This window comes from Elgaria multicarinata, chromosome 1 (genome assembly GCF_023053635.1).
Source record: "Elgaria multicarinata webbii isolate HBS135686 ecotype San Diego chromosome 1, rElgMul1.1.pri, whole genome shotgun sequence".
NCBI lineage: Eukaryota > Metazoa > Chordata > Lepidosauria > Squamata > Anguidae > Elgaria > Elgaria multicarinata.
The window spans coordinates 46,067,344-46,092,954 of NC_086171.1; the positions used below are offsets into that span (position 1 = coordinate 46,067,344).

At 42.3% G+C, this 25,611-nt stretch overlaps 1 protein-coding gene across 1 annotated transcript in view; it reads right to left on the bottom strand.

The window, feature by feature from the left end:
• CUBN (cubilin) overlaps window positions 1-25,611 on the bottom strand; it is a 222,405-nt gene that overhangs the window by 98,538 nt on the left and 98,256 nt on the right. The window contains exons 28-29 of the mRNA XM_063147614.1: window positions 22,179-22,338; window positions 7,097-7,278 (exon numbers count right to left, since the gene is read on the bottom strand). Coding sequence (XP_063003684.1) covers window positions 7,097-7,278; window positions 22,179-22,338 — 342 coding nt within the window. The remainder of the gene's footprint in view (window positions 1-7,096; window positions 7,279-22,178; window positions 22,339-25,611) is intronic.

Genomic DNA, 25,611 nt, shown 5'->3' on the forward strand with positions numbered 1-25,611 from the left:
AGAACTGTGCTTCATACAAACATTTTTTTTTCCTGTAGGAAGGGCTACGAGCGTCTCTACATTGGTTCTTTGAAGGGCAGGATGTTGACCAAAAGTTGAAAGTGCCAGCACATGCTCTGGTTCTACATCTGCAACAAATAGTGCCCCTTTTGTTATCAATTGTGCTGCTATATGCGAGATGTGTGTGTGAGAAAAATATTGGGCAGCCCCTGTAAGGATATAGAACAGCGTTTCCCATCCTGCTGTCCCAGCATTCCTGACCATGGGACGTACTGACTTGCAATGATGGGAGTTGTAGTCCAACACCTTTGGAGGGCACCAGGTTGGGGAAGGGCTGCTCTAAACAAAAAAAAAGAGAAGTAGGTGGCCCTAAGTTGTTCGTCATCAGTTTTCCACAACCCCACAGTCACCTCTGCATATCCTATTCTCCATCCTGTCCTCATGGTTTATATGCTCTGGGAGAATGAGAATTTCACTGACACTTTCTGCCTCCTTAGGGAGGATGTGGCGTTAAGGCTTGTGAGCCTTAACTCCCAATTTCCCTGCTTTTTGGTGCTTGCTTGAAAACGGTAGGGCCTTAACGTTGTTTTGTAAACCATAGGTTGTTTAATGAATAATCTTGTTAGCTTACCAAAACCTGCTTGGAGCTGGGATCAGTAGTTCAACGCACCAATTTCTTCCATTTCCCTGTTCAGTTATAACACTGCTGGCTAGATCCCACATCATTCTATATGGCCCACCAGCCTCAATGAGCAGTTTTTTGGGTTGGCAGAAGGGGCAACAGGGGGAAACAAGATATGTGGAAGCCCAGATGCAGGTGCAGAACACTTTCCATGCTCCTCTGGCTGATCCAAAGCGCTATCCATAGGACCACACACTAGGATAACAGAACCACTCAAAGACCAACATTTTAAAGCAGAGAGGAGGAACCTCCGGCCTACGAGCTGGATACGTTCCCACAGGAGGTCCCCGTCTCCCATCAGGGCATTCACAAAGCATTGCCTGAATCAAGACATATATACTGTATATATATGTATGTGTATATATATATATGTATATATATATATATATATATATATATATATATATATATATATATATGGCTTGTGAACATCAATGGAGGGCGTTTTTGGAGGGGGTCACTGCTGTGGAGGGGTCGGCTGTCCCGATCCCGCACCCCCTCCCCCAAAATCAATCTGCCCTGCTGCATTTCAGCTTTTAAAGATCCTAATTACAGTGTGTATGTGCAGGGGGGTCATTTTCAGGGGGTCACTGCCCTTCCTGACCCCAAGGCTGTGACCCTCCCCCCAAATTTCCCCTCCTCCACTGTAATCGGAGTGTGAATCAATGTGCAAGTGTGAAAGAGAAAAGTGTGTGTGTGTGTGTGTGTGTGTGTGTGTGTGTGTAAATGGGGTCCAGTCAACCATATTGGGGCTACATACCAGCAGCGGCATGGCCCCACCTACTCTGGGGAGGAGCCCTGCCCAGCTCCACCCATTTGGGGGTGGGGCCGCATCTATTGCTGCTATACAGCTCCCAACATGCTTGCCCAGTACCAATTCGTCCCTTGAGATGAAAAGAGTTCCCCACCCCTGTTTTAAAGAAATCTCATGACGTCTGCAAGTCAAAAGGATAAGGAGAAAAAGAGACCCTGTGGTACACAAATGCACAAGGGCAAAGGCACAAAAGATCTGCATGGATGGTTTTCTTGCCAGGGCAAATTGCAAAGGGATCAGTTGTATCTGCACAGGGAGAAAGATTATAGCCCCCTTCCACATACCCTGATCCCAACCCAGATTGTCTCTCCCAAAAAACCCACACCCATGGCTGCTATTTGCAAAAAGTTTGAAAAGTCTAGTTTGGCCCTTCGTTTGTTCAATGCCCTTTCACATTGCCAGCCGGTTTCACAATTGCCTTTTGTACAGTTTCAAAATCAAAGGGATATTTCAAAAGCCAAGTGACCGAGGCGTGGTTTTTCTTTTTCTCTGGCTGACAGTTGGGCTAATCAGATGCTTTCAGAAAGAATGGTGCAGAAACAAGCCAAACTGTTTCCATGACAGAAGAAGGTGTTTTTTTTTAAAAAAAGTTACTTTTGGGCTATAAAGGAAAAAGCCAATTGTTACCACATGAATCCGTCTATTTAAAAAAAAAACCAGCAAGGAAGGGCTGGAAAGAATGTCAGGGTGTGGCCTGTGCAGAAGTGCCATATGTCCAAAAAGAACAACAAAAATGCCATTCAATTGGAACGCGCAATGTGAAGAAAGAAAACTTTCTTCCGACAGATGGCACAGGGCGCAGTGCAGATCAATAAAGCCTGCAGTTTTAAGTCTGTTTTCAACATTTGCTTCTGCTCTGTTAGCTCCATTGAGCCAACATTCCAACATTATGAGCAACGGAAAGGGCTGTTTTCTGTGCCTGGACTCTCCTCGTGGCAAAGATTTCAAGAAATAGAACTGGCTGCAGCCTAGACAGGACTGCAAGCTCCGAGAAAAGCAGAGGCACAGGGCAAAGGGAATAGGGAGTTATCTTGCTTCATGGCATTGCAGTGTAATCATGTCTGCTTCACTGGGAAGAACAAAATGAGAATGTGATCTACCAAAGGGGTGGAGTAGGGGGAATCAGGCAACTGGAGTCTTTCATTTCTAAACTGCTGTGTCATCTTTGAATTGCGGCACTGGAGATGGTGAAATGGGCAACTCTTTGAAAACATTAAGAACGTAAGAAGAGCCATGCTGAATCAGACCAAGGGTCCATCTAGTCCACTCTGTTCACACAGTGGTCAACCAGCTGTTGACCAGGAGCCCACAAGCAGGACATGGTGCAACAACACCCTCCCACCCATGTTCCCCAGCAACTGGTGTACATAGGCTTGCTGCCTCTGATACTGGAGGTTGCACTTAGTCATCAGGTCTAGTAGCCATTGATACCCTTTTCCTCCAAGAATGTATCCAACCCATAGCCTTCTCTTCCAGGAATTTAACCAACCCAGCGTTGATGGCAGAGGGAGCCAATCTATCCTCCCTGGAAAGGAAGTTCCAGAGCCTTGGAGCAGCCACTGAGAAGGCCCTCTCCCACGTACCCATCAGTTATGCCTGTGATGTTGATGGGCCTGAGAGAAAGGCCTCGCTAGAAGATCTCAGAGCATGGGCAGGCTCATATAGGAGAATACAGTCTTTCAGATAACCTGGACCCAAGCCATATAGGGCTTTATAGGTGATAACCAGCACTTTGAATTGCGCCCGGAAACAGACCAGAACCCAGTGGATCTGTTGTAACGGGTGTTGTATGCTCCCTGTAACCAGGCCGAGTCAACAATCTGGCTGCAACTCTTTGAACCAGCTGAAGTTTCCAAACACTCTTCAAAGGTAGCCCCATGTAAAACACATTACAGTAATCCAGATGGGATATAACTAAGGCATGTGTCACCATGGCCAGGTCAGACATCTCTAGGAACGGGCGCAACTAGTGCACTAGCTTTAACCGTGGAAATGCACTCCTGGCCAGCCCCGAGACAAGGGGGGGATCTACACTACTGCTTTTAAAGCGCTTTAAAGCGCTTTGAAAACGTTTTGAAACCTGTATATGCAGTGTGTCCTGGGCCCCAACAGTTGTCAAAACTGTTATAAAGCACTTTAAAGCAGTAGTGTAGATCCCCCCCTGGGCATTCAGGCTCAAGGCCGAATCCGGGAGTACACCCAAGCTGCGAACCTGTGACTTCAGGGTTAGTGTAACCCCATCCAGCACAAGCTGAATGCCTGTTCCCTGGTCTGCCTTTCCACTGACCAGGAGCACCTCTGTCTTGTCTGGATTAAGCTTCAATTTGCTTGGCCTCATACAGTCCATTACTGCCAAGAGACACCAGGTTAGCACCGAATCAGCTTCTGTGGAATTGGGTGGAAAGGTGAAGTAGAGTAGGGTGTCATCAGCATACTGGTGGCACTGCATCCTAAAACTCCGGACAACCTCTCCCAACAGTTTCATGTATATGTTAAATATCATGAGGGGCAAAACAGAACCCTAAGGGCTACTAATCCTGATGGCTATATTCTACCTCCAGTATCAGAGGCAGTATGTGTATTGTATGTACACCAGTTGCTGGGGAACATGGGCAGGAAGCTCTTGCTTGTGGGTTTCCCATGGGCAGCTGGTTGGCCACTGTTGGAACAAGATGCTGGACTAGATGGACCCTTGGTCTGATCCAGCATGGCTCTTACGTTCTTAACAGAGGGGTAGAATAAATGTCCATGGATGGGAGAGACCTGATGCACTGGCATGACCAAGCTGTAGGAGGGAAGGTTCATTCATGGTTCCAAATACATCCAGCTCTAGCTATACTATAAATGTGTATTTAATTAAATTTAAGGTTTCAAAATATTCCCACAAAAACATATTGAAATGATTTTTTTTTTAAAAAAAAGAGTTCTGATTTCAAACCATGAAACAGCAACAGTAAAATAGCTTGTGGGTTTTCAGTACTCTGTTTAAAGTTTCCAAAAAACCCAGTAGTTTCATTGTGCTATGATGTGCTAGAACACTTCTGTAAGACCACAGCAGAGGCAGAGAGAGAGAGAGAGAGAGAGAGAGAGAGAGAGAGAGAGAGAGAGAGAGAGAAAGATTCTTACAATAAATCCTCTGATAATATTTAATCAGACTCCAGTGTTCCTCTAAGATAGGGGCATATTTTAGACTGATCAGTTTTCACAAATAATTTAAGGCACATGTGATCTCTAATCTGGGAACAGCAAGAACATGATTTTTTTACAGACAAGAGTTAGTATTTTTTTTGTCACTGGTTTCAAACCTCCGCGGTGAATCATGTTAACTCAAAAAATCCTAACACTCAATGTCCCAGATGTAATTGCTCATATTCAGCCTTACAGATGTGCAACACAGGCAGAGCAGGACTTGTTCTCTCCCTAGGTTCTGTTCTCTGCTTTATAGTGGTATTGAAGTGCATTGACAACTGTTGGGGCCCATTGACACACGGCAGAAATGTGGAGGGAAAGGCACCGTAGACCGACGGCAGAGGAGGCAAACTCCATTGCTCAGGACAGAAGTAAATTTATTATGCCCTACATGTTTCGGAGGGATTACCTCCTTCTTTAGGAGCTATAAAACAAACTAACCATAAGAGTAGTATCTTGTGAACAACACCTTCATTCTTTTTAACAAAATTTTAAGGGGCTTTTCAACATAATACTACATTTTCTTGAACAACTTTAGAAAGAATTCTAAAATATTTAAAATAATAATCATGATTTCCCACTTTTTATACATTGTTCCCATGTTTTTTCTCCTATCAAATTTCTTAACAGTATTTATTTATTTATTTATTACATTTTTTAAAAAAATACATTTCTATACTGCCCAATAGCCGGAGCTCTCTGGGCGATTCACAAAAATTAAAAACATTCAAAGTAGTGTTTTCACTACATTCAGTAGTGAAAACATTCCCTTTTGTTTCACTTTCAGCAGAAATCATTATTCTCCCACTACCCACAAACATAAATCTAAGACAGTACCCTCCCAAGATCCCACAAACATAAGCATAAGTTGACCAGTTTTATGTTCTTTTTGAATTTCCTGGTCTCCAAGGACGATATTTCCTTCTTTTGTGCTGTAAACACTGTTTTTGAGCTTTTGTAACTCATAGCAGAAAACAAACCTTTGGTGTGTCTTAGGTACTGCAGATGGTTCCTAATTAGACTACATCCCATTTGAGCTCCTGTCCCCTGCAAAAGCTTTGCACACCGACCTCTAAACTAGCTATGCTGTCCAAGGCTGTACCCTGCTTATAGTCAGAGATTGGCCTTGATTTGCTGTGGTTTAGTTCTTGCAAGTGAACTGCATGATGGGATTGAAGTGATGTATGTGCATGTAAAGCTGGAAATGCTTAATTGGAAGAAAATGCTTAATTGGAATTTCTAACTGTCAAGACCTTTTGATATAGAATAAGGCAAATAAACTAGCTTGATAAAGAAGACTGACCATCCCCATCAATCTGACATTACTAGAAGAGTTATGGGCCATTTGTTGATAAGGTATAATGAAGAAGTCTTCCTTGATCTTCTTCGTTTGGCTTTAGAACTTTTCCAATTGCTTACTGGTTAAGACGCTAATATGTATAAATATACCTGCTCTTCACACTGCCACAGGAGAAGTTCTTTGTCTGCAGGACTCTCTCCGTACAGCTGTATTACGCTCGGTAAAACAGAGTTCCCTTACAACCAAAATGGATTTTTATCCTTGACACTATGCTGTCCAAGGCTGTGCCCTGCTTATAGTCAGAGCTTATCGTCAGAGCTTGGCCTTGATTTTGCTGTATGTAAGAATAAATATTTTGTTTTGTTTTTAAGGTCTTAATTCCTTTTCCAAAGAAAACATATTACCCCAAACCCTACATTCAAGTCATTATTCCTTGGCTCTGCCATATCAGTCTGACACAGAACATGTTTCCAAGAAAAATGAAAGAAGGTGAAGGGCTACCTATTTTATTGTACTATTTTTTTTTATTTTTTTTTTGCAGGTGAAAGAAAAATGTGAACTGCAAAATCCCCATTGTGCTAGCAGTACGCCCCATTGTACCTTGGGCACAATAGGATACTATCCATAATATCCATTTCTTTATTCATGCTCAAATTTATAGGCCGCCTTTCAAAATAATCATTCTTCTAAAGCAGCACGCAAAACAAAACTAAAAATACAATGTATCAGCCTAATACATACACATTTAAATGCAAATAAATGCAAATAAAAAAACCGCCCAGAGAGCTTCGGCTATAACCGCCCAGAGAGCTTCGGCTATTGGGCAGTATAAAAATGTAATAAATAAAATAAATAAAATAAATAAATAAATTATTTTCTGGTTATTTAAAGCAATTTGTCTTTTGGGCATCGAGGGGGAGACATTCACAATTCATAGAATTTAGAGCAGGGGTGGGCAGAAAGTAAATCTCCAGATGTTTTTGACTTCAGCTCTCAGCATTCCTAACCATTAGCCCTGCTGACATGGGTTTCTGGGAGTTGAAGTCAAAAACATCTGGAGATCTATCTTTTGTGTACCCCTGATTTACATTGCCAAAACAAAACCACCTACCTCCAAAACATCATAGTCGCAACTGGTATGGTATTCAACGTCAAATTCCACAATGGTGAGTTGAATGCTACTACCTGGGGATGTATGAATATACCAGTGACATTCCCTATTGTGTGGGTACTTGTTTGGATATCCAGGGCTCTGGAAAGATCCAGAAGTTCCAGAGAGTTCTCCACCACATCCTGGAAAAAAATAGGCAACACAGTTCAGGATAGTGCAAAAGTGACCACCTAAGTGCATAAGTGGTAATATACTTATGTATTCTTATTCTATACTAAGTGGTAGTATACTTAAATATACTTATACTATACTAAGTGGTAGTATACTAAGTGATAGTATACATAAGTATACTTTTACAATACGAAGTGGTAGTATACTTAAAAGGTATACAGATAGAGCTGTTTTGTGCAAACTTTCATCATGATGAAATGAGGGCTGAAAGAGCAAGTTCACATGTAATTGTTATAACATAATTTGGTTGTCCTTGGGGTTCTGTGCTCTGATTTCTGTTACTTCTGAATCAGAAAAATGTACTCGGTGCACGCCCTCCAAACCAGAACTGGAAAGCAGAAGTAGTTTTTCCAATTCTGGTTTGGATGGCAAGTGCAATTTATAGCTTGCTGATTCAGATCTCATGGCAATCTACGGCTTGACTGAAACTGGAAGTCTCTAAGGAGAACTGGTGGCCATCCAGTGGAAAGGGGGAAGCATGCAAGCCTCAGGCTTGGACCTTATTCGGCTGTTACAGCTGAACCACCCCAATCTGTGTTGCAGTCCAGCCCATGTGACAGGAACTACATAGCGCTCAACCCACCATATTTGTTTCAAAATGCCAACTGTGCCACTGCCTCCAAATTCAACAGCACAGCAGGGGGCTGCGTCAGGGGCAGTGGTGCCCACATGTGGCTCAAGGCCCCATGTGCTGTCCAACCCTGCTCTAATATATTCATTTATTTCATTTTTAATTCTGCCCAATAGCCAGTACAATAAGTATATCATAAATTTAAAATGTTAAATGCCTATGTGAAAAGGTATGTTTTGAGGAGGCATTTAAAAGACGTTATGTTTTCTGCCTCCTGAACTGCATGAGGGAGGCTTTTCCAAGGGGTGGGTGCCACTACAGAGAAGGCCCACCACTGAGGTTCTTCATGGTGACATTCTGTTCTTTTCGGAATGGCCAGCAAGCCATCCTCTGAAGATTGCAGATGTCGTCTGGGTGTATATATGGGAAGGCGTTCTTTTAGGTATGCTGGTCTCAAGTTATTTAGGGCTTTATAGGATGATAACATAACCTTATCTAATATCTCTAACATTTTGGGATGGGCCCTCATTTCTGTTGTAACTCAGATTTTGTTTCTTCTGTTTTTCTCATGTTTCCTGTGCGTCTTAGCAGGAATTTGGGCTTTCCTCAATATCTTAGCTCGCATCTATTCAAAACCAGTCTGGAGCATACACACACAAAAAGGGGGGGGAATTTAATATCTTGATTAAATAAAAGCATGCAAGAGGTCCCCCCACTCCCCACAGTGTCACACAGTTTCCTACTTTACATTTGCAGTGAGTCATTATGGAGGAAGAAATATATGCCAGATGGTTTTCTCACAAGCGGGGTGGGGTGGGGGGATGGGGAGGAGAAGGGAATGAATCATTTCCTTTAAATCACAGAATTCATTTCACATATGGTCTCTTGGGAGACAAAGGTCTCAAGCCTTTAATTCAATCTTTTACTACCACTCTCTCATCTTTGCGGGGACTCACAAGGATCGGTTAAGATCCATGCCCTACCAAACAACATGTGACCCATCCTGATTCATACAGCAGGCATGAAACTGTGACTAAAGACAGGGGGGGGAAAGGTCAGGGAAGCCACTAAGAGGTGTTCCTGAGAGGATGTGGATGGATTCTACCTTGTCCTTGGCAGGCCTGGGGGGTGCAGGGTGACGGGGGTGGGGGAGAACAGCTGCTTAGTCCCTCTGAGGTACTGAAGCCAAATTCTACATTTCAGCTAATGTTATTTGCACGCTGCACATCTGCTCTTCAAAACATTTGCATGGTTTCTACTAAATCAAGTTTGGAAGTCTAGTAATTGCTGTATCAAAACAAGTAACACTTTTTGGTGAAACCATCTAAGCATCATTTTTAAGATTCGGACAGGCCCAAGAGCTGAATATTCACTTGGTGGGGGGAGCTTCCTTCTTATTGCACCCTGTGTCAACGTCATTCCCTCTTCCTCTGGATAGTATACACATGCGTGTCAAAAAAGAGCTATTTATTTATTTATTTATTACATTTCTCTACCGCCCAATAGCCGGAGCTCTCCGGGTGGTTCACAAAAATTAAAACGGATAAACGGATGTCAACATCTAAACCAGCAGTATCCCACATTTTTACATTTCAAAGATTATGGGGAAATACTATTTTGATTCATTTGCAAAGTTCAGGACTTTGCAAGTGAATCAAAGTTCAGGACAAAGTTCTTCAGAAGAGAAGATTGAGAGGAGACATGATAGCACTCTTCAAATACTTAAAAGGTTGTCACACAGAGGAGGGCCAGGATCTCTTCTCGATCATCCCAGAGTGCAGGACACGGAATAACGGGCTCAAGTTAAAGGAAATCAGATTTCAGCTGGACATCAGGAAAAACTTCCTGACTGTTAGAGCAGTACGACAATGGAATCAGTTACCTAGGGAGGTTGTGGGCTCTCCCACACTAGAGGCATTCAAGAGGCAGCTGGACAACCATCTGTCAGGGATGCTTTAGGGTGGATTCCTGCACTGAGCAGGGGGTTGGACTCGATGGCCTTGTAGGCCCCTTCCAACTCTGCTATTCTATGATTCTATGACTCTTTCTGCATAGGGTATTTTTTTTTCATATTTCATCGACTAACATAAATATATAAAAGTTAAAAGCCTAATTTGGATCAGTGACACGCAATGTGAATGTGCTGCAGTAAGACTTGGGCTCCTGTCTTCCCTCTTCTTCTTCCCCTGCTCTTTCACACCTGCCAGGAGATCTGAAGCTTTCACTTCCGATTTTACACTAACCACAACTTCCTATTTCCTCCAAACAGGAACTCTGGGAACTGTGGTTTGATTACCAGGATCCGAAACCTCATGTTCTCACTAACTAGAATTTATACAAGCTGCAGCTCTCCCAGTTCCAACATCACAGGGAAGAGGGGTAAATTTAAAAACTGGAAGTAAAAAAACCCAGATCTGCACCAAGCAGGATATGACGCTTTGAAAACTGTACCTGGAGTGTTTCATTACTGTTATAAACCATTTTAAAGCAGTAGTGTAGATCCTGCCCAGGACTTGCTCCAGATTTTGGACAGAGCATCATTTTTAAGATTCCGACAGGCCCAGGGGCAGTACTGCTCCCTCACTTGCACCCTCCCTCCCCTGCTGCCAGGGCTGCCCTTCTGTCTGCCAAATGTGTGAGTTGCCTCCATTTCTGAGGGTGCGAGGCAACTTCTAATAGAAGCCTGGCAGCTGGGGCACAAACTGCGAGTGGCCAAGCAGGCCAGAGCAAGTGGACAGCAAGGCTGCTGACTGACTGAGCAAATGCAGGAATGTCCCGCTAGCCAAGCCAGTGAGTGGCCAGGTGGTAGCTGAGGCCATGGTGGCAGCAGCAAGACCTCCTGGTGGGGCGGGGGGAGAGGAGGGCCATTCACCACTCTTCCTGTTTCGCCACCTGATGTGAGCAAAGCTTCAGCTATGGGGCAGTAAATAATAATAATAATAATAATAATAATAATAATAATAATAATAATAATAATAATGTCCTACATAATGGTAGGGCCAGGCCTGCTATGAGCAGTACAATTTGAAGCATACAGATTTTTTTGGCAGCCTCATGTCAGGACTTGTCCTCTTCTCAAGTTCCCCTGTGTAATTTGTGGAAGGGGAAATCAATGTGTCAAAGGGGAAGTGGGATTACAACTGCTAGAAGTGACGTTTGCACATTGGACCAAAAGGGATCCAATTGCTTATACAGGTCACACATGCGCAGGACCCATTCACACTTTTGGCCCAATATCTGAATGTCAAGGGCAAGGAAAACCAAACCAGCGTAATCCCCCTCCCCCTCCATATGTTGTTTGAATTCATGGAGTGTGATAAGAGGGCTACTAATTCTGGAAGATCGTGGTTTGTATCTTGATCAGCCAGATCTGGCATGTTACAACATGATCTTTGGCTTTTTCTCTTATTTCTGCCACTGAGAGTCTATCCTCCCATAACATCCTTTTGTGTTAACTTCCAGTTCTTCCCTGGACCTTTGCTAGGTTTCCCACCACAGCTCAGTTTCTTAAGGCTGCCGCATAATATTGCAGACATCAATGCAATGACCATGACATCCTGGTTCAATCTGCTTTTCAAAGACTTTTCAGGGCTTGATGAGTTGCACTAGGATACAGACGAATACTGAAGACTGTTGGCAAATGAAGGCCAATGCAACAATGCATGCACAAAAGCATCCGTCAAGCAACTTAACACCCCCTTTTTCTAATTTCCATCCTCATCTCTCAACTACTGCTGGGATTATCCCACATCTGGCATCATATGAATTTAAGCATTGCTGAGATTTTCCTAGGATATGTGTTTATGGGCCAAGGTGTCCATCATCTCGTTTATAAGCAAGGATGGGGAATGCTGGGAGTTGTAGGATTCCCCCCCCCCCATGTCTAAATATGCATAGGATTGCACCCTAAACTTCCTGACAGGCCAGCTACAACTAGTGGAAAAAATCAGTAATGATGCTTAAAAAGACATTGCAAGTTCATTATCTTTGGACTGAGGAAGTGCCTAACACATATAATTTATAATACTGCCATCAAGCCACTGTTCAAACATTGGAGTAGAGTTAGGATTTATGGGTTAGATCTCTAACACTACAAGAGAAACCTACTCTGTTTTCCTGTATTCCCTGTGTTCTTATAACCGTAGCCCTTGGAAAATTCTACAACTGACGTCTTGAATTTGATTCCCCCCCTTCCACCCCCCTATTCATCAGGTGAAAAAGGAAACAGTTCCTTATCAAAAGGAAACACCACAGATACAATGGGTACACTTGCAAAGAAAGATAACAAGCTGTTTGTTAGTTTTGCCTTTTCATAAAAGCACAAAAGCATTTATGCATTGCATTTGTCTATAAATATTTGTATTGTGTTAAGGGACAGAGTGTATGCAAGAAAATTATTCCAAATAGAAGCCAAAATACTCCAGACTAGGCAAGAACTGTACAATTTCATGGCCAAATAAAATACCAAGTGGACATTATTTAAAACCTTGAACCAGGGAAGTGGCCTCATACATGAGGAATAAATAAACTGTGTTTCCCTTAGTTATACGTAGCTCTCCTGAAATTATTGGATTTGTTTTCTCTTGCGCTGTCCAAAATATCATTTCTATTTTATTTTGAAAATAAGTGCCTTATTTGTGTATGTAGTTACAATACTGGTGTGATACCCCTATACAACTATTGTATTTTGGGAGTGCCATTCTGCAATACTTTTGACCTTACCTGCTGCACAGGCTTCTTTGGTGCTTGCATTTTATCAACATGGAACCCCTGCACTTTTCAGCACCAGGTGAAGGTATTTTTAAAACTTTCCCAGGTACTCTTTATCCATTAAATTTTAGTTCTGCCTTTTGTGATGCTGCATATTTTATTATACTGTTTTACTTGCTGCCGCTAGACTTTTTATCAGGTTTTAAAAATTTCTTTATTGATTGCTGGTTGCTTGCATTTTAAATATTTTCTTGTTGTAAGGCACCCAGAGAATTCTGTTACTGTATGGCAGGCAAATACTGCGAGTGAGTGAATACATAAGTAAATAGAATCACATTTTAAAATTGGTGCTAATGCCAGTTTTGTGTGCACAGACATTATAAGTTAAAGGTCATTTTCACTCCTAAGGCATTCAGAGCCTATTTGGCAGGGAGTGAAACTGAGCCACAAAAGCTATGAATGGCTTATCTCACACTGCATCCTTTTTCTTGCAAGAGACTAAGGGCATAATCCTATTATTACAAACCTTCGAACTCAAAGGCTTACAATCATTCTATGCAAGGTAGAAGAACTATAGAGCCGATCTTCACTTCCCTGTCCTCCTGCCCTGCATTTTCGCTAGACGGACATTTTTGCCCATATAATATAAGTGTCTTGGAGGCAGGAGAGGCCTCAACATAGCACAAATCATGGCTTCTCTAGTCCCTAGTCCCCTGTCCTCTCCCCGCCCCCACTCACTGGAACACCTCCTTTCCTAGAGTGACATTATGAAAAGAAGGACAGGGCTCCTGTATCTTTAACAGTTGGATTGCAAAGGAAATTTCAGCAGGTGCCATTTGTATATATGGGGAACCTAGGGAAATTTCCTCTTCATCACAACAGTTAAAGCAGCAGGTGCCCTGCCCTCTTTTAAATCTGGTCACTCTAGTATAGCTCCTACACCTTTAACTGTTGTGATGAAGAGGGAATTTCACCATATATACAAATGACACCTGCTGAAATTCCCTTTTCTATGCAACTGTTAAAGATACAGGAGCCCTGTCCTCCTTTTCATATGGTCACCCTACCTTTCCTCCCTCTCTGAGGTCATGTTCCTGACCTCAGAGAGGCAGCTGGCTAAGTTCTTTCTGCGCCAGCCCCAAGGTGCAAGGGGTTGGTGCTCCGATTTCCAGCTCTGAGGTCAGAGCCCTGTCTTCATCCTTGGATCTGGGAATCCAAACTATCCTATGGCTGCTGAGATGTTGTCTAGGGGACATAGGATCATTTCTTCCTACCACTAGGGGTGTCCAGATTTTGTGAAATTGCTGATGAAATTGCTTTCTAAATTATGCTAACTTTGTTTGCATTGGAATGTGTGCACTTCTACAAATGTACAAATCCCACTCGCCCTATTTGCATTTTCATGTTTTGGCCTATGGGGCAAATGCACTTTTAAAAAAACAAAACAAAACAAAAACCCTTTAAATATTTTGTATAGCTAAATTTGTATACAATTCCAGAAAATAAAATAAAAAACTGGTCCACAAGTCCATGGAATCTGCGCAACTCAGAAAAAGCCAGTCTGCTGGAGAATCCATGCATTGGATTCATAAAAATCCAAATTCACTCGAATCTATGGCGGATTTTTCAGACATCCCTAAACACAACTACTCCTCTAGAATTTGTCTAAAGATAGGTACACAAAGCTATCCTCACTGGCTTGCCTGCCAATTACAGCTCAGCAGAACTAAAAAGGACAAACATTCACAGCAGAAAAACCATGTAATGGACTTGAACACTGATGCAGTTTTCTAAACAAACTGAGCTTTCATGTATTTTAATTCCTAAGGAAAATGCAATACTACATTGGCAGCTTTAGACTATATATATACGTGACTGAAAGAACTGGGAATGTTTCAACCTAAACAGGCATTTATGACTAAACTTCTCCTACTGACTCCCACTTTTAGCCACAAAGACATGTTTGTTTGACTGGAATTCAAAATGGGCCACACCAGTGGAAAACTCTTGGAAACCTATCTTAGCTGCAGCTTTTTCCCCCCCCTTTTTTTTAATTCAGCAGCTCCTGTGCAGAACAAATTCTAAATCCTTCATAGATAAATTAGGGTTTTTTCCCGCTTATTCACCAGTATAATTCTAGTTTAAGGGTCATATTAATAATATTCCTCGGTGCGCTGACAACTCTTTGTTAGTCAAAAGAATGTACTTATTGAAGCAAGATATGATAAAAAATACAAATATAAAATAAAGTTGTTACAAATGTATGTTCTTACAGAAGCTGGTAGATGTATGTTTTCAGAGTGAACTGTCCACTCTAAAAACATACATCTACAAGCTTCTGTAAGAACATACATTTGTAACAACTTTATTTTATATTTGTATTTTTTTGTCATATCTTGCTTCAATAAGTACATTATTTTGACTAATAAAGCGTTGTCGGCGCACCGAGGAATATTATTAATATGACCCTTAAACTAGGGTGACCACATGAAAAGGAAGACAGGGCCCCTGTATTTTTAACAGTTGTATAGAAAAGGGAATTTCAGCAGGTGTCATTTGTATGCATGCAGCACCTGATGAAATTCCCTCTTCATCACAACAGTCAAAGTTGCAGGAGCCCTGCCCTCTTGACCAGATACATATGAGGGCAGGGCTCCTGCAACTTTGACTGTTGTGATGAAGAGAGAATGTCACCAGGTGCTGCATGCATACATAGGGCAGCTGCTGAAATTCCTTTTTCTGTAAAATTGTTAAAGATACAGGAGCCCAGTCCTCCTTTTCCTATGGTCACCCTACCTTAAACAAAATGGAAACCTAGAGTTTTGGTGCCTAGTATCTTCTCCTCACCCAGGCCACCTGTAGGTTAATGAGGTCTGAGATGTCTCCTCCACCCATATCCTTCTACTTCAGCAGACAATTGTTCTCCTAGTTTGTTCTCCTGAATGCACATTTCCATTTACATATATTTTAGGACTGATTCATATGTGATAAAGGGGAAGTCACTGGGGGAAAATGCTTTTATGTAGTTAGGTCTCTGCATTATAGCAGAAAGTGACAATCCCATGAGCCCTATTTGGACACTCCATTCTCCCACATGATTAGAATCATGTGAAGTAGAGTGCAGGCTTGCAGGCTAGCCCTGCCCCCTCTGTTTCATTCCCTTACCAAACCTTGCACACATTGGAGGACAAACCTATGCAACTTGGAGCCTGCTCTACAGACGTAGGGCCTTGCTAGACGAGGTATTAGCGCGCTTTGGGGCCCGGTTTCCCTGCTGTGCGTCCACATGACGCACAGGGGAATCCGGCCCCAGGCCGCACTAAAGCCTCCCTTATATTCTTACTCTAACCACTATACCACAATGGCTCCCTTTTTGCTTTTTGATAATTTATTCGACTCTTTGCCTGCCTTCTCCTCTTACATGCTAACTGACCTCTTCTCACATCCCTGTGACCACCAGACCCAACTCTCCTTCCTTTCCACCTGCTGCTCTGATGGAAAGGCATTTGAACTAATATGGTTTAGAAAGGCAAGATTCCTTCTGGTTACTCCTGCACAAAACAAAACATGCTGCCCTTGATAGTCAGCTAGAATCAGCTAATAGGAAGGCTGGTGATGATCACAGATCATGTGAATTACATGCTCCCACAGTCCTCTCCTGCAGGTGCCCACACCAGGTTCCTGTCTGGTTGTGAAAAGGTCCTATTCAAACGCCTAGATATCAAAGACAGGAAACTGAAGCCAGATGTTAAACTAATCATATTATTGCACAGTGACTGTATTTCCCTTTGGGGAGGAAATGATTACAAAATACTCCATACAAAAATGATAAAAATATTTTCTCAACTTATCTACAAAACCAAAGGTATGAGAGATGTGTAACAGTCGTGCAAAAATATTTTGTACTTAAATTGAAATATTGTATCACTGAATGAGAATTTCTAAACATTTACTGAACTATACCACAATGGCTCCCTTTACGTTTTTTGGTAATTTATTTGACTTTTTGCCTGCCTTCTCTCACCCGTCAGAGGAATGATCTGTTTGTTGAGAATGGACGCCTGTACAGAGGCTCTTTCCCTTTAAATTAGTTTGATGCATTCTTTGAGAACAGAGGGGGAGAAAGAGACCTGATTTTGCTGCCATTATAGAACGGAATTTGCCATGTGTTGAAACAAAACAGGAGCTACTCCTTAAAATGCAGACACAGAGATACGAAAGCATAACAAAAATAGGAAAATATACATGAACTTTAGTTCATTTCAGGAGAATTCATTGCACAGCAAAAACATTGCAAGGGGCTCTAAGGCAAAGGAATATTTGGGTCTGCATTGCTTGGCTGGCTCTACAAGCTAGCTTAGAATGGGACTCCAGGGGATGAATTACATACATCAGTTTGGCCACAGCAGTCATTTTTGGAAACCAAAGGGGAAGGGGGACAGTTCTGGTTTCTTTTCTTTTTTAATATCTTACAAAGGTCTCGGAGTTCCCTTGGAAAGTACGTACTGTCTGCCTACCCAAGTCATAGTTGCTTGGAAACTGGACAACAAACAAAAAGAGCAAGAAACATATGTTTCAGTGGTTGCCACATCTTCCTCAGGGTGAGATCTTTATAACAGCAGAATGGATTTAGAAAGACCTTTGACCCATTATAGTAAATGACTGACAGCTAACAGTGAATCCAGCTACATTTGCACACGTGTTGTAGCAGTGGTTCTCATCTGTGCACAGACCTTGAGCTCTCTATTTAATTTCTGCACAGCTGTAGCACATCAGCAAATCTAACACTGGTACATATTCTAGGACAAATGAAGCCAGGACTCTCACTAAAAATGAAAATGTTGAAATCTAGGCTATCATACTTTGGAAATATGATGAGAAGAAATGACTTATTAGAAAGGTCAATGATGCTGGGGAAAACAGAAGGTAGAAGGAAAAGAGGAAGACCAAACAAGAGATGGATTGACTGACTCCATAAAGGAAAATACGGACATGAAGTTACAAGATCTGAATAGGGTGGTTAAACACAACAGATACGAATAGAAGTCACTGATTCATAGGGTTGCCATAAGTCTAAGCCAACTTGAAAGCACGTAACTAATATGCACAGAAACTTCTACACTATCTCCTGCTGTTCCTTCTCCTCCTGAGAAAGTAACAACATGCAACAGAATGCCAGAAGTGTGCGAACTCCTCCTGTCCCAGAGTCAAAACAGACATGAGCCGTTGCTAGATGAGGGTTTAGCCCAGGCTGATACCCGGGCGATCCCGGGGTCAGCCCGGGCTAAACCCTCCCTTGGCCCGGGATAACCGGCACCGTTTGTGGCCTGGTATTTCCGCAGCCAGCAGAAGCCGCGCCAGTAGCCGGCAGAAGCCGCACACTGGGCACAGCGCTCCACAGGAGCGCTGTGCCCATCAGGCCGGGAGGGGGGGAGGGAGATCGGGGCCAGCAGGGGAAGAGCGGAGCCAGGGGACATCGGGGGGAATCGCGGCCCAGGGGCGATGGGGGGGATCAGAGATCACGGGCAGGTGGGCAAAAGGGCATCGGACAGGGCGGGTGGGGGGGCATCAGACATCGAGGGGGGAATTGGGGTCAGGGGGAGCGGGGAACCCTTTTTTTTAAAAAAAACCCACCTACCTTATCGTTGCTGCGCTCCTGCGCACATGGCCCCTTTAAGTGCAAAAAAAAATGGCCGACACAACAGGGCTTTTCTTTACCACGTCGCATGTCACGTGTGGACAGGAGCGACAGCCCACGCTACTTCTATCGCGGGCTGGCCCTGCCACACACCGGGATTTAAAGGTAGGTCTAGCAAGGCCCATGGTACTTGATGCGGGAATGCATTTGATGTGTCCGCTTTTTCTTCTAACCATAGCAACTCCAGCAGGTCCGAAGCAAGATCAGGGAAGGGGTCGTGTTTTTTTTTAATCCTTTAGCCCCACATTGAAGTCCATCTGAAGATCAGTACCTCAGGCTGCCATTAGGCCCAGGATAGCAGCAGGGGAGGGAGGGCTGCAGAGGAGGGGGATAGGCTTAAACAAGCTAGGGTGACCATGTGTCCTCTTTTATAGAGGACCATCCTTTATTTGAAGGGCTGTCCAGTCCAAGTCTGGCTTAAAGAAAAAGAACCATAAGAACTGCTGTCCATCAACATTTACCAGCTGAACAACAGACTGAACAGGCAGGCACACCAGGGCAAGATCTACACTACAGCTTTAAAACAGTTTACAACAGTTTTGACAACTGTTGGGGTCTATGACACACTCCATATACAGTTTTCAAAACGTTTTCAATGTGTTTTATCTTGCTTGGTGTAGGTCTGGCCCAGATGTCGCCTGGTCACTGTCTTCTGCATTATGCTGAGATGTACTGCATCTCTATTAAAATGATAATAATTATTTATAAATGTGCATCCATGCCTAAATTAGCATATGCAGATTTTATGTAAATTGCTGTCCTCTTTTTTTTCTTATCATGTGTTTTCTCTTTGTTGAGCGATTCATAAGCAGCCATCCATACACCATAGTTCCAATATTGGGTGGCTACCCTTGTTAGACAAACAAAACTCCAGAAGCATTTAATCATGGTTAAACTTTTTAGGCCATGAGCACATTTGGAAATTTGAGAAACTGTCCTGGGCACCACCACAAAATGGCTGCCATGGGAGCCATTTCACAGCAAATGTCAGCTGCTGGTAAGAAAATGTGTTCATTTTTTTAAAAAATGGGATGGGAAGAGCACCTTGGCAGGCACCAAGAAAGGTGCCTGGGGGAACATTGGTGCATAATTTAAAAAGAAATGCATTAAATAATAAATAAAATAAATACATTTCAAAGAGAAACATTTATCAAAAATGAGAGTATACTGAAAAGGTACAATCAAGGAAGGCCAAAAGCTTGCACAAGAGATCATTTTTAAAACCACTGCAGCAAAGGCTCAAATAAAATATATACTACAAGTTATAAAAATGCACCCCAAAAAAGAGCAAAAGAATGCAAGGCTGGTCAAAACTGCAGTCAAGGAGGCTAGTAAAGTGAAAATCTTGCCCTGTTAAGAAAAACACATAAAGAAGACACCGACATACTATATAAACCAGGACAATAAAGGAAGGAATTTGAGGAACAAAATTCATAAAGATATTTAAAAGTCTTCTGTCTGGGCTCACAAAAATGACTCACTAGTGGCAGCCAAGAATAATAGTACACTCTAGCCGGGAGATCCCAATTGGTACAGACACTGTGTGTGAAAAGGAGCAAGGAAGGGGCCCCAAGGAACGATAACAAGACTCCTAAAAGGAGCATTAGCATGCTATTCAGTACTTTATTTGAATCTCATTCGGAGCCTGAGATTGCAGTTGGGAGCATGAGGCCTATCTCTACTGCCTTTACAACGCATCACCAAATCCGCTCCAAATTAGCTGAGAGGAAGTTACATAATTTGTGAGCCAAACAGTAAACATAGGGCAAGATGGGTTGATAAAACAGCCAGATTTCCCTGGGCTGTGTTGCGGCTTCGTAGAGAATGAAATGCTCTGGGGCGGGTGGATGGGGGGGCAGGGGCGGAATTGAACAAAGGGAAAGCTCCCGCTGAGATGAAAGAATTCAGAAAAAGGCGAGGGCGTCTAAATAAAAGGCAACAGTGTTCACCAACTAGGCAGTGTTTAGAAACGAGGTAGAAGTTCAGTAAAGAAAAGATAAGCTAGCACTGCAGCTTCTCTGAGGAGGGTGATGTCATCTGTCTACACAGAAGAAGAAGAAAATCGCTCTCCGCCCCTCTTCCCCTTCCTTTGTGGGGCTCTCCAGGATTACATCACCTCACAGTCCTGAGACCTTACTCCTGTTGTTGAATAACACTTTCCCCCTCCCACTGGGTTTCAGCTGAAGAGCTCTCTTCCTTCACATCAGTCACTAAGGCTGATGGGGCCCCATCAGCCTCTATTCTGAATTCTAAACTCCTCAAACATCTAGCCAGAGAGACTGTCCTTTGGGAGACGCCAAATAACTCCGTCTGTTAGGCCGCGCTGAGGAGGAACTCCGATGTGAATGTTCTGCAGTGAGCAACCCACGCCAGGGCCCCAGCAGCGGATTCCAGCTGCCTCCCCGCGCTGTCAAAAACTGAATAGTGTGAACTGATTAGGCAGACAGGGCAACTGTGGCTCTTTAATTATTTTTCCAGCCCCACACATTCTCTGAAGGGATATACAAAGCCATGAGTTTTAATCTCCCTGCAGTGCTACATTGCCGCTGTTAAATAGGTCAAGCAACAAAGCCGCATTTTGCAGGCATGTTTCTGGCAAAAAAAGGGGCAAACGTAATTTACGTTAACATGGTGATTAATGCGCCAAAGTATTAAGCATTACGTGCTTGTTTGGTCAACCGGGTGCACGGCATCCCATGGTGCACAGGGGCAGAGGGGCGTTAATGGCCTTAGAAGCAATAGTGTAGCATGCCAGGTTAAAAGGGGGTATGTGTAAAATACATGACACACACCTACCTCCCCTTGGGTCTAGAACTGGGAAGGAACAAAGCAGCACTATGATGGGAATTAGACTTGCCCATCAGAACACTCTCTCCTTGCACTGAGCCCTTAATGGTACCAGGGCCCTCCTATGGGCTAGGATTGCTGACTTTTCAAACAGAAACCCCCCACCCCCCACACCCCATTGCCACTGAGAGCAGTTTGATGTGCAGACACTGACCAGTGACAATATTTATCTCCATGCCAAGCAAAGCTTTGCCTGCTGATATGCTAAGCATGGTACTGCTCTTAAAGGCACAGCAGCAGCACTGCACTGGACCAAAAGTTTAGCTTTTTAAAGTTTCAATAAAAATTCAAGTACCTGTCACTTTGCTCCACCACCTTTTGGAATTTCCCCCTCTTCTTTTTCAAGCATGGGTGTAAATGCCAGTTCTGAACCTGGGAGCCTTCCACTTTCAAATAAACACAATATCTGTCTATCTACTACACAGAACTGTTTCAACTACAGGCCCAGCCTAAGTATATTTACTCAGACCTAAGTCCCACAAAGTAAATAGCCTTAGGCTGCAATCCAATGCACACTTGAAAACAATAAGATTAATTGCACCATCTGAACTTGTTATTATTTATTTATTTATTGCATTTATATCCTGCCTTTTTTCCTGCAAGGAACAAAAGGTGGCATAATCCTCCTTCTCTCCATTTTATCCTCACAACAATTCTGTGAGGTAGGTTGGGTGGAGAGAATGTGACTGGCCCAAAGTCACTCAGTGAGCTTCCATGGCCAAGTGGGGACTAGAACCCAGATTTCCCAACTCCCAGTCCAACACTCTTGCCACTACACCACAATGGGTCTCTTTTTGATATTTACCCAGAATTAATTCCTACTGAGTTCAGTATGGAGTCTTCTGAAACAAGTACAATAGGATTTTAGAAAATCCCATGGCTCTCAGTGTATCCTACATTCAAATAAACATGCAAAAGATCAGGTTGTTAAGTCCCTTCTAACAAATATTTCTAACATTCTGAGCATTTCTCTAGTTCAACAAGTAATTTTTCATAACAAAATGAAAGAAAATCTGGTGACTTACCATTTATGTGCCATAGCATCTGAAATCCAGTAGATTCATCCATTTTGTCAGAGTAAAACACCACATGAAGACTGGAACTGATGGTACCTCCAGATGGGAGATCAGTATTGCCACAAAAAGTGCCTATCAGGTTGGATTGGGTATTGGGCCCATCATAAAGCTGCAATCAAGAATAAGGAAATAAAATGGAAGGGGATTATCTGCATAGTGTCTGACAGGTATTATCCAAATGTGTTACAATAAACAAGGCTAATTTTAATAAAACACTATTCCGGTAGTGGTCACTATGCAGCTTGGTGAAGACACCAAGTAAGATCATCAGTGCCTGTCATGGACTCCAAACCTGAACCCTCATCCTCATAGGATTACAACCCCTTGTCGTCTGAGTAGGCTCCAGAGTTCCTGGTTTAGAAATATGAACCATAGAATCATAGAATAATAGAGTTGGAAGGAACCTATAGGCCATCAAGTCCAACACCCTGCTCACTGCAGGAATCTACCTTAAAGCATACCTGACAGATGGTTGTCCAGCTGTCTCTTTGAATGTCTCTAGTGTGGGAGAGCCCACAACCTCCCTAGGTATGACTTGACCACAAAAAGGCATCACAAGGTTTCCACTTCCCCAGGACTAGTTGACCAAAATGACCCCAAGGGTTGGCTCCCCAACATCTAGAGGAAGTAGCATTTCAGTCTTTGAACTCAGAAAACTCCTGGCATGAGGACACTAGCATACCCCAGCCATTCCCATATTGGCCCAGCCTAAGATGGCTAAAACAGACCAGGCCCCTTTAAGAGACCAAGCTTCAGTCAATGTGGAGGTGGGACCAACCAGACTGAAGGTCAGTACATTTCCTTTTAATTTCCACAGTATCACCTGGAGCTTTCAGTGGTACTGATCTTTTTCTGTCATGCTTCCTGAGAAACCTGACCCAACCTGACCCAGCTCAAGATCTAATCCCAAGCAGAACCCTGCAATCCAACCTACATCACAGAGCATCATCTGAACCCACGGCCTGAAACGGTGCAGAGCCATGATGGATCAGACTATCATAACTGTTTCATTTATTGTAATTGTGACTTCTGATTTGTTTTAAAATTGTACATCACTCTGAGAACTCTTGATCTTAAGTGGATGATAAATTGAATAAATAAATAAATAAATAGTTATGGACTGACACATAAGAAGTAGGAATTTAGCTCTATGGAACATTTGTACTTGAGATCTGGAGCAATCTTCACCCGCTATTCTTTCTAACTCATGGTACAAGTCATTCTGACAGTCCAGCAACTACTTGGCATAGGGATCATGTTTGAACATCTCCATCACTAAGCTATTGCAGGCTCCTCCTTTTCCCTCCCTATTCCTTTTTCCTTGCGTGTTGTGTTTTTTAGATTGTCAGACTGGCAGGGACTGTCTTCTTTTACTGATTATTTGTAAACTGTTGTGGAATCGTGTGAGGAGCGGGATAAAAATACTTGAATTTTTGTTATAGCTCTAAAATTTCAGCAGAAACATCTTCTGAGTTTTGTTGCTCTGAGTGTCCATTTCCAAATGTGTTGTCCCTTGCTACAGAACATTCCTTTCCCCTTTTTCTGATTTTTTCAAAAGTATTCTCAAGAGGACAAGTGTCTCAGTGGGGAGGGAGAAGAAATCAGGCCAACATTCCTGTGCTTGATCTAGTTGAGTGTATTATTATTATTATTATTATTATTATTATTATTATTATTATTATTATTATTATTTTATATAGCACCATCAATGTACATGGTGCTGTACAGAGTAAAACAGTAAATAGCAAGACCCTGCCGCATATTTCACAAGTTGCAGATACTAACAGTGGAGGCTGAAGGGTCTGATGTCAGTGGGGCAGTGAATCCGCTCTGGGTCTTATTCAGAACCAGGCAGAACTCTAAAGGAGCTCCTTTAGAGTTCTGCCTGGTTCTGAATGATACCCAGAGCGGATTCACTGCCCCCTAATTTTGGAGTCACCAGCTTCCGCTGGATATTAACTATCACTGATGAAGGCGAAAGCTGAAATGTTTGATAGAAATTAAAGAATATATATTTATCCCTGTTTTGCCAATCACTTTACAAAATATATCTACACATACACACACACTATTCACTTTAAGTAATCATATAAGAGTTGCAAAGGCAACAGAGGTTGGTAGTTAATGGTAATAGTTGATCTAGAAAAATAAATAAAAACCAGTTACATGATTCTTTCCTAAGCTTGATTTCAGAAAACCCAACAGACATTTGACTTTGTTTTCAGAGAAATTGCTAGAAATGCAAACAGTCCATTTTTCAAATATACAAATAAAGGTTGCCCTAGAAACTACTTCATGCTGTAACGCTCCCAGTTTGGTTCTCAGAGTGGAACATTATTCAGAGGAAATTCAAATGAATGTGACGAGACAGCTGTAACTGTTCAAGAGTGAGGTTCCGTTATAGGCATTTAATAAAGCTGTCCACCTCTTATAAAGGAACAGAACAGCTGTTTTCATGAAGAATTCTGAACATCTCAGGCATTTATTCAGTTCTCTGAAAAGTACAGCCGAGAGTCAATTCAACTAAACATAGTTCTGCTGTCATGATATCCATATCTCAAGTCATTTTTACATCTTGCTCAAGGTCCTTGATGGGGATTTTATTTATTTATATCTTACATACTGAAGCAGGAAAAATAAAATTTCTGTATTGCTATAGTTCAGAGAATTGTGAACATATTTATTACATGGTTAATCAAGGACTTCAGAGCTAACTCTTTTGTTTAAGTACCTTAAGTGGAAAATCCAAATTGTAACCCTCCTGTGCTAAATAATATAATAATAAACTTCATTTATTTATTATTTATTATTTATTTTATTTATTACATTTTTATACCGCCCAATAGCCGAAGCTCTCTGGGCGGTTCGCATCTGACACACTGCTACCTGTTCTGTTTCCTGAAGTAGCTGCCTCATGGTAAGACTAGCCCTGCTCAGAACACTATAATGGACTCCTATTTTTAAGGGTTAGCTAGAAGAGAAAATTTCAGCAAGTTGCAGGAAATTTATCATAACATCACAGAAATAAGAAAAATGAAAGCAAATGGAATTTACTCTTAAAAGATACTGGAGCTCTGCTGCCTTTGGCATCTGGTTAACTTGTCATTTGGTCACAATTGGGCAAAGCAAAGGTGTGGGCTACTGATAGTGTTTGTGATAGGTCTGTTCCATATGCCAGGCCATGATTTTAAAAGCTATACTCTAGGTTTCAATTTTCGTGAACCACCCAGAGAGCTTTGGCTATTAGACAGTATAGAAATAACATAAATAAAATAAGGGGATGGAGCCAAGTACTTGGTTTTTAACAGTTCAGTTTATTTACCAAATTACAGTATCAATAGGATTAACTGCTAGGTTTATCAAGCCATAGGCTTTTATAATT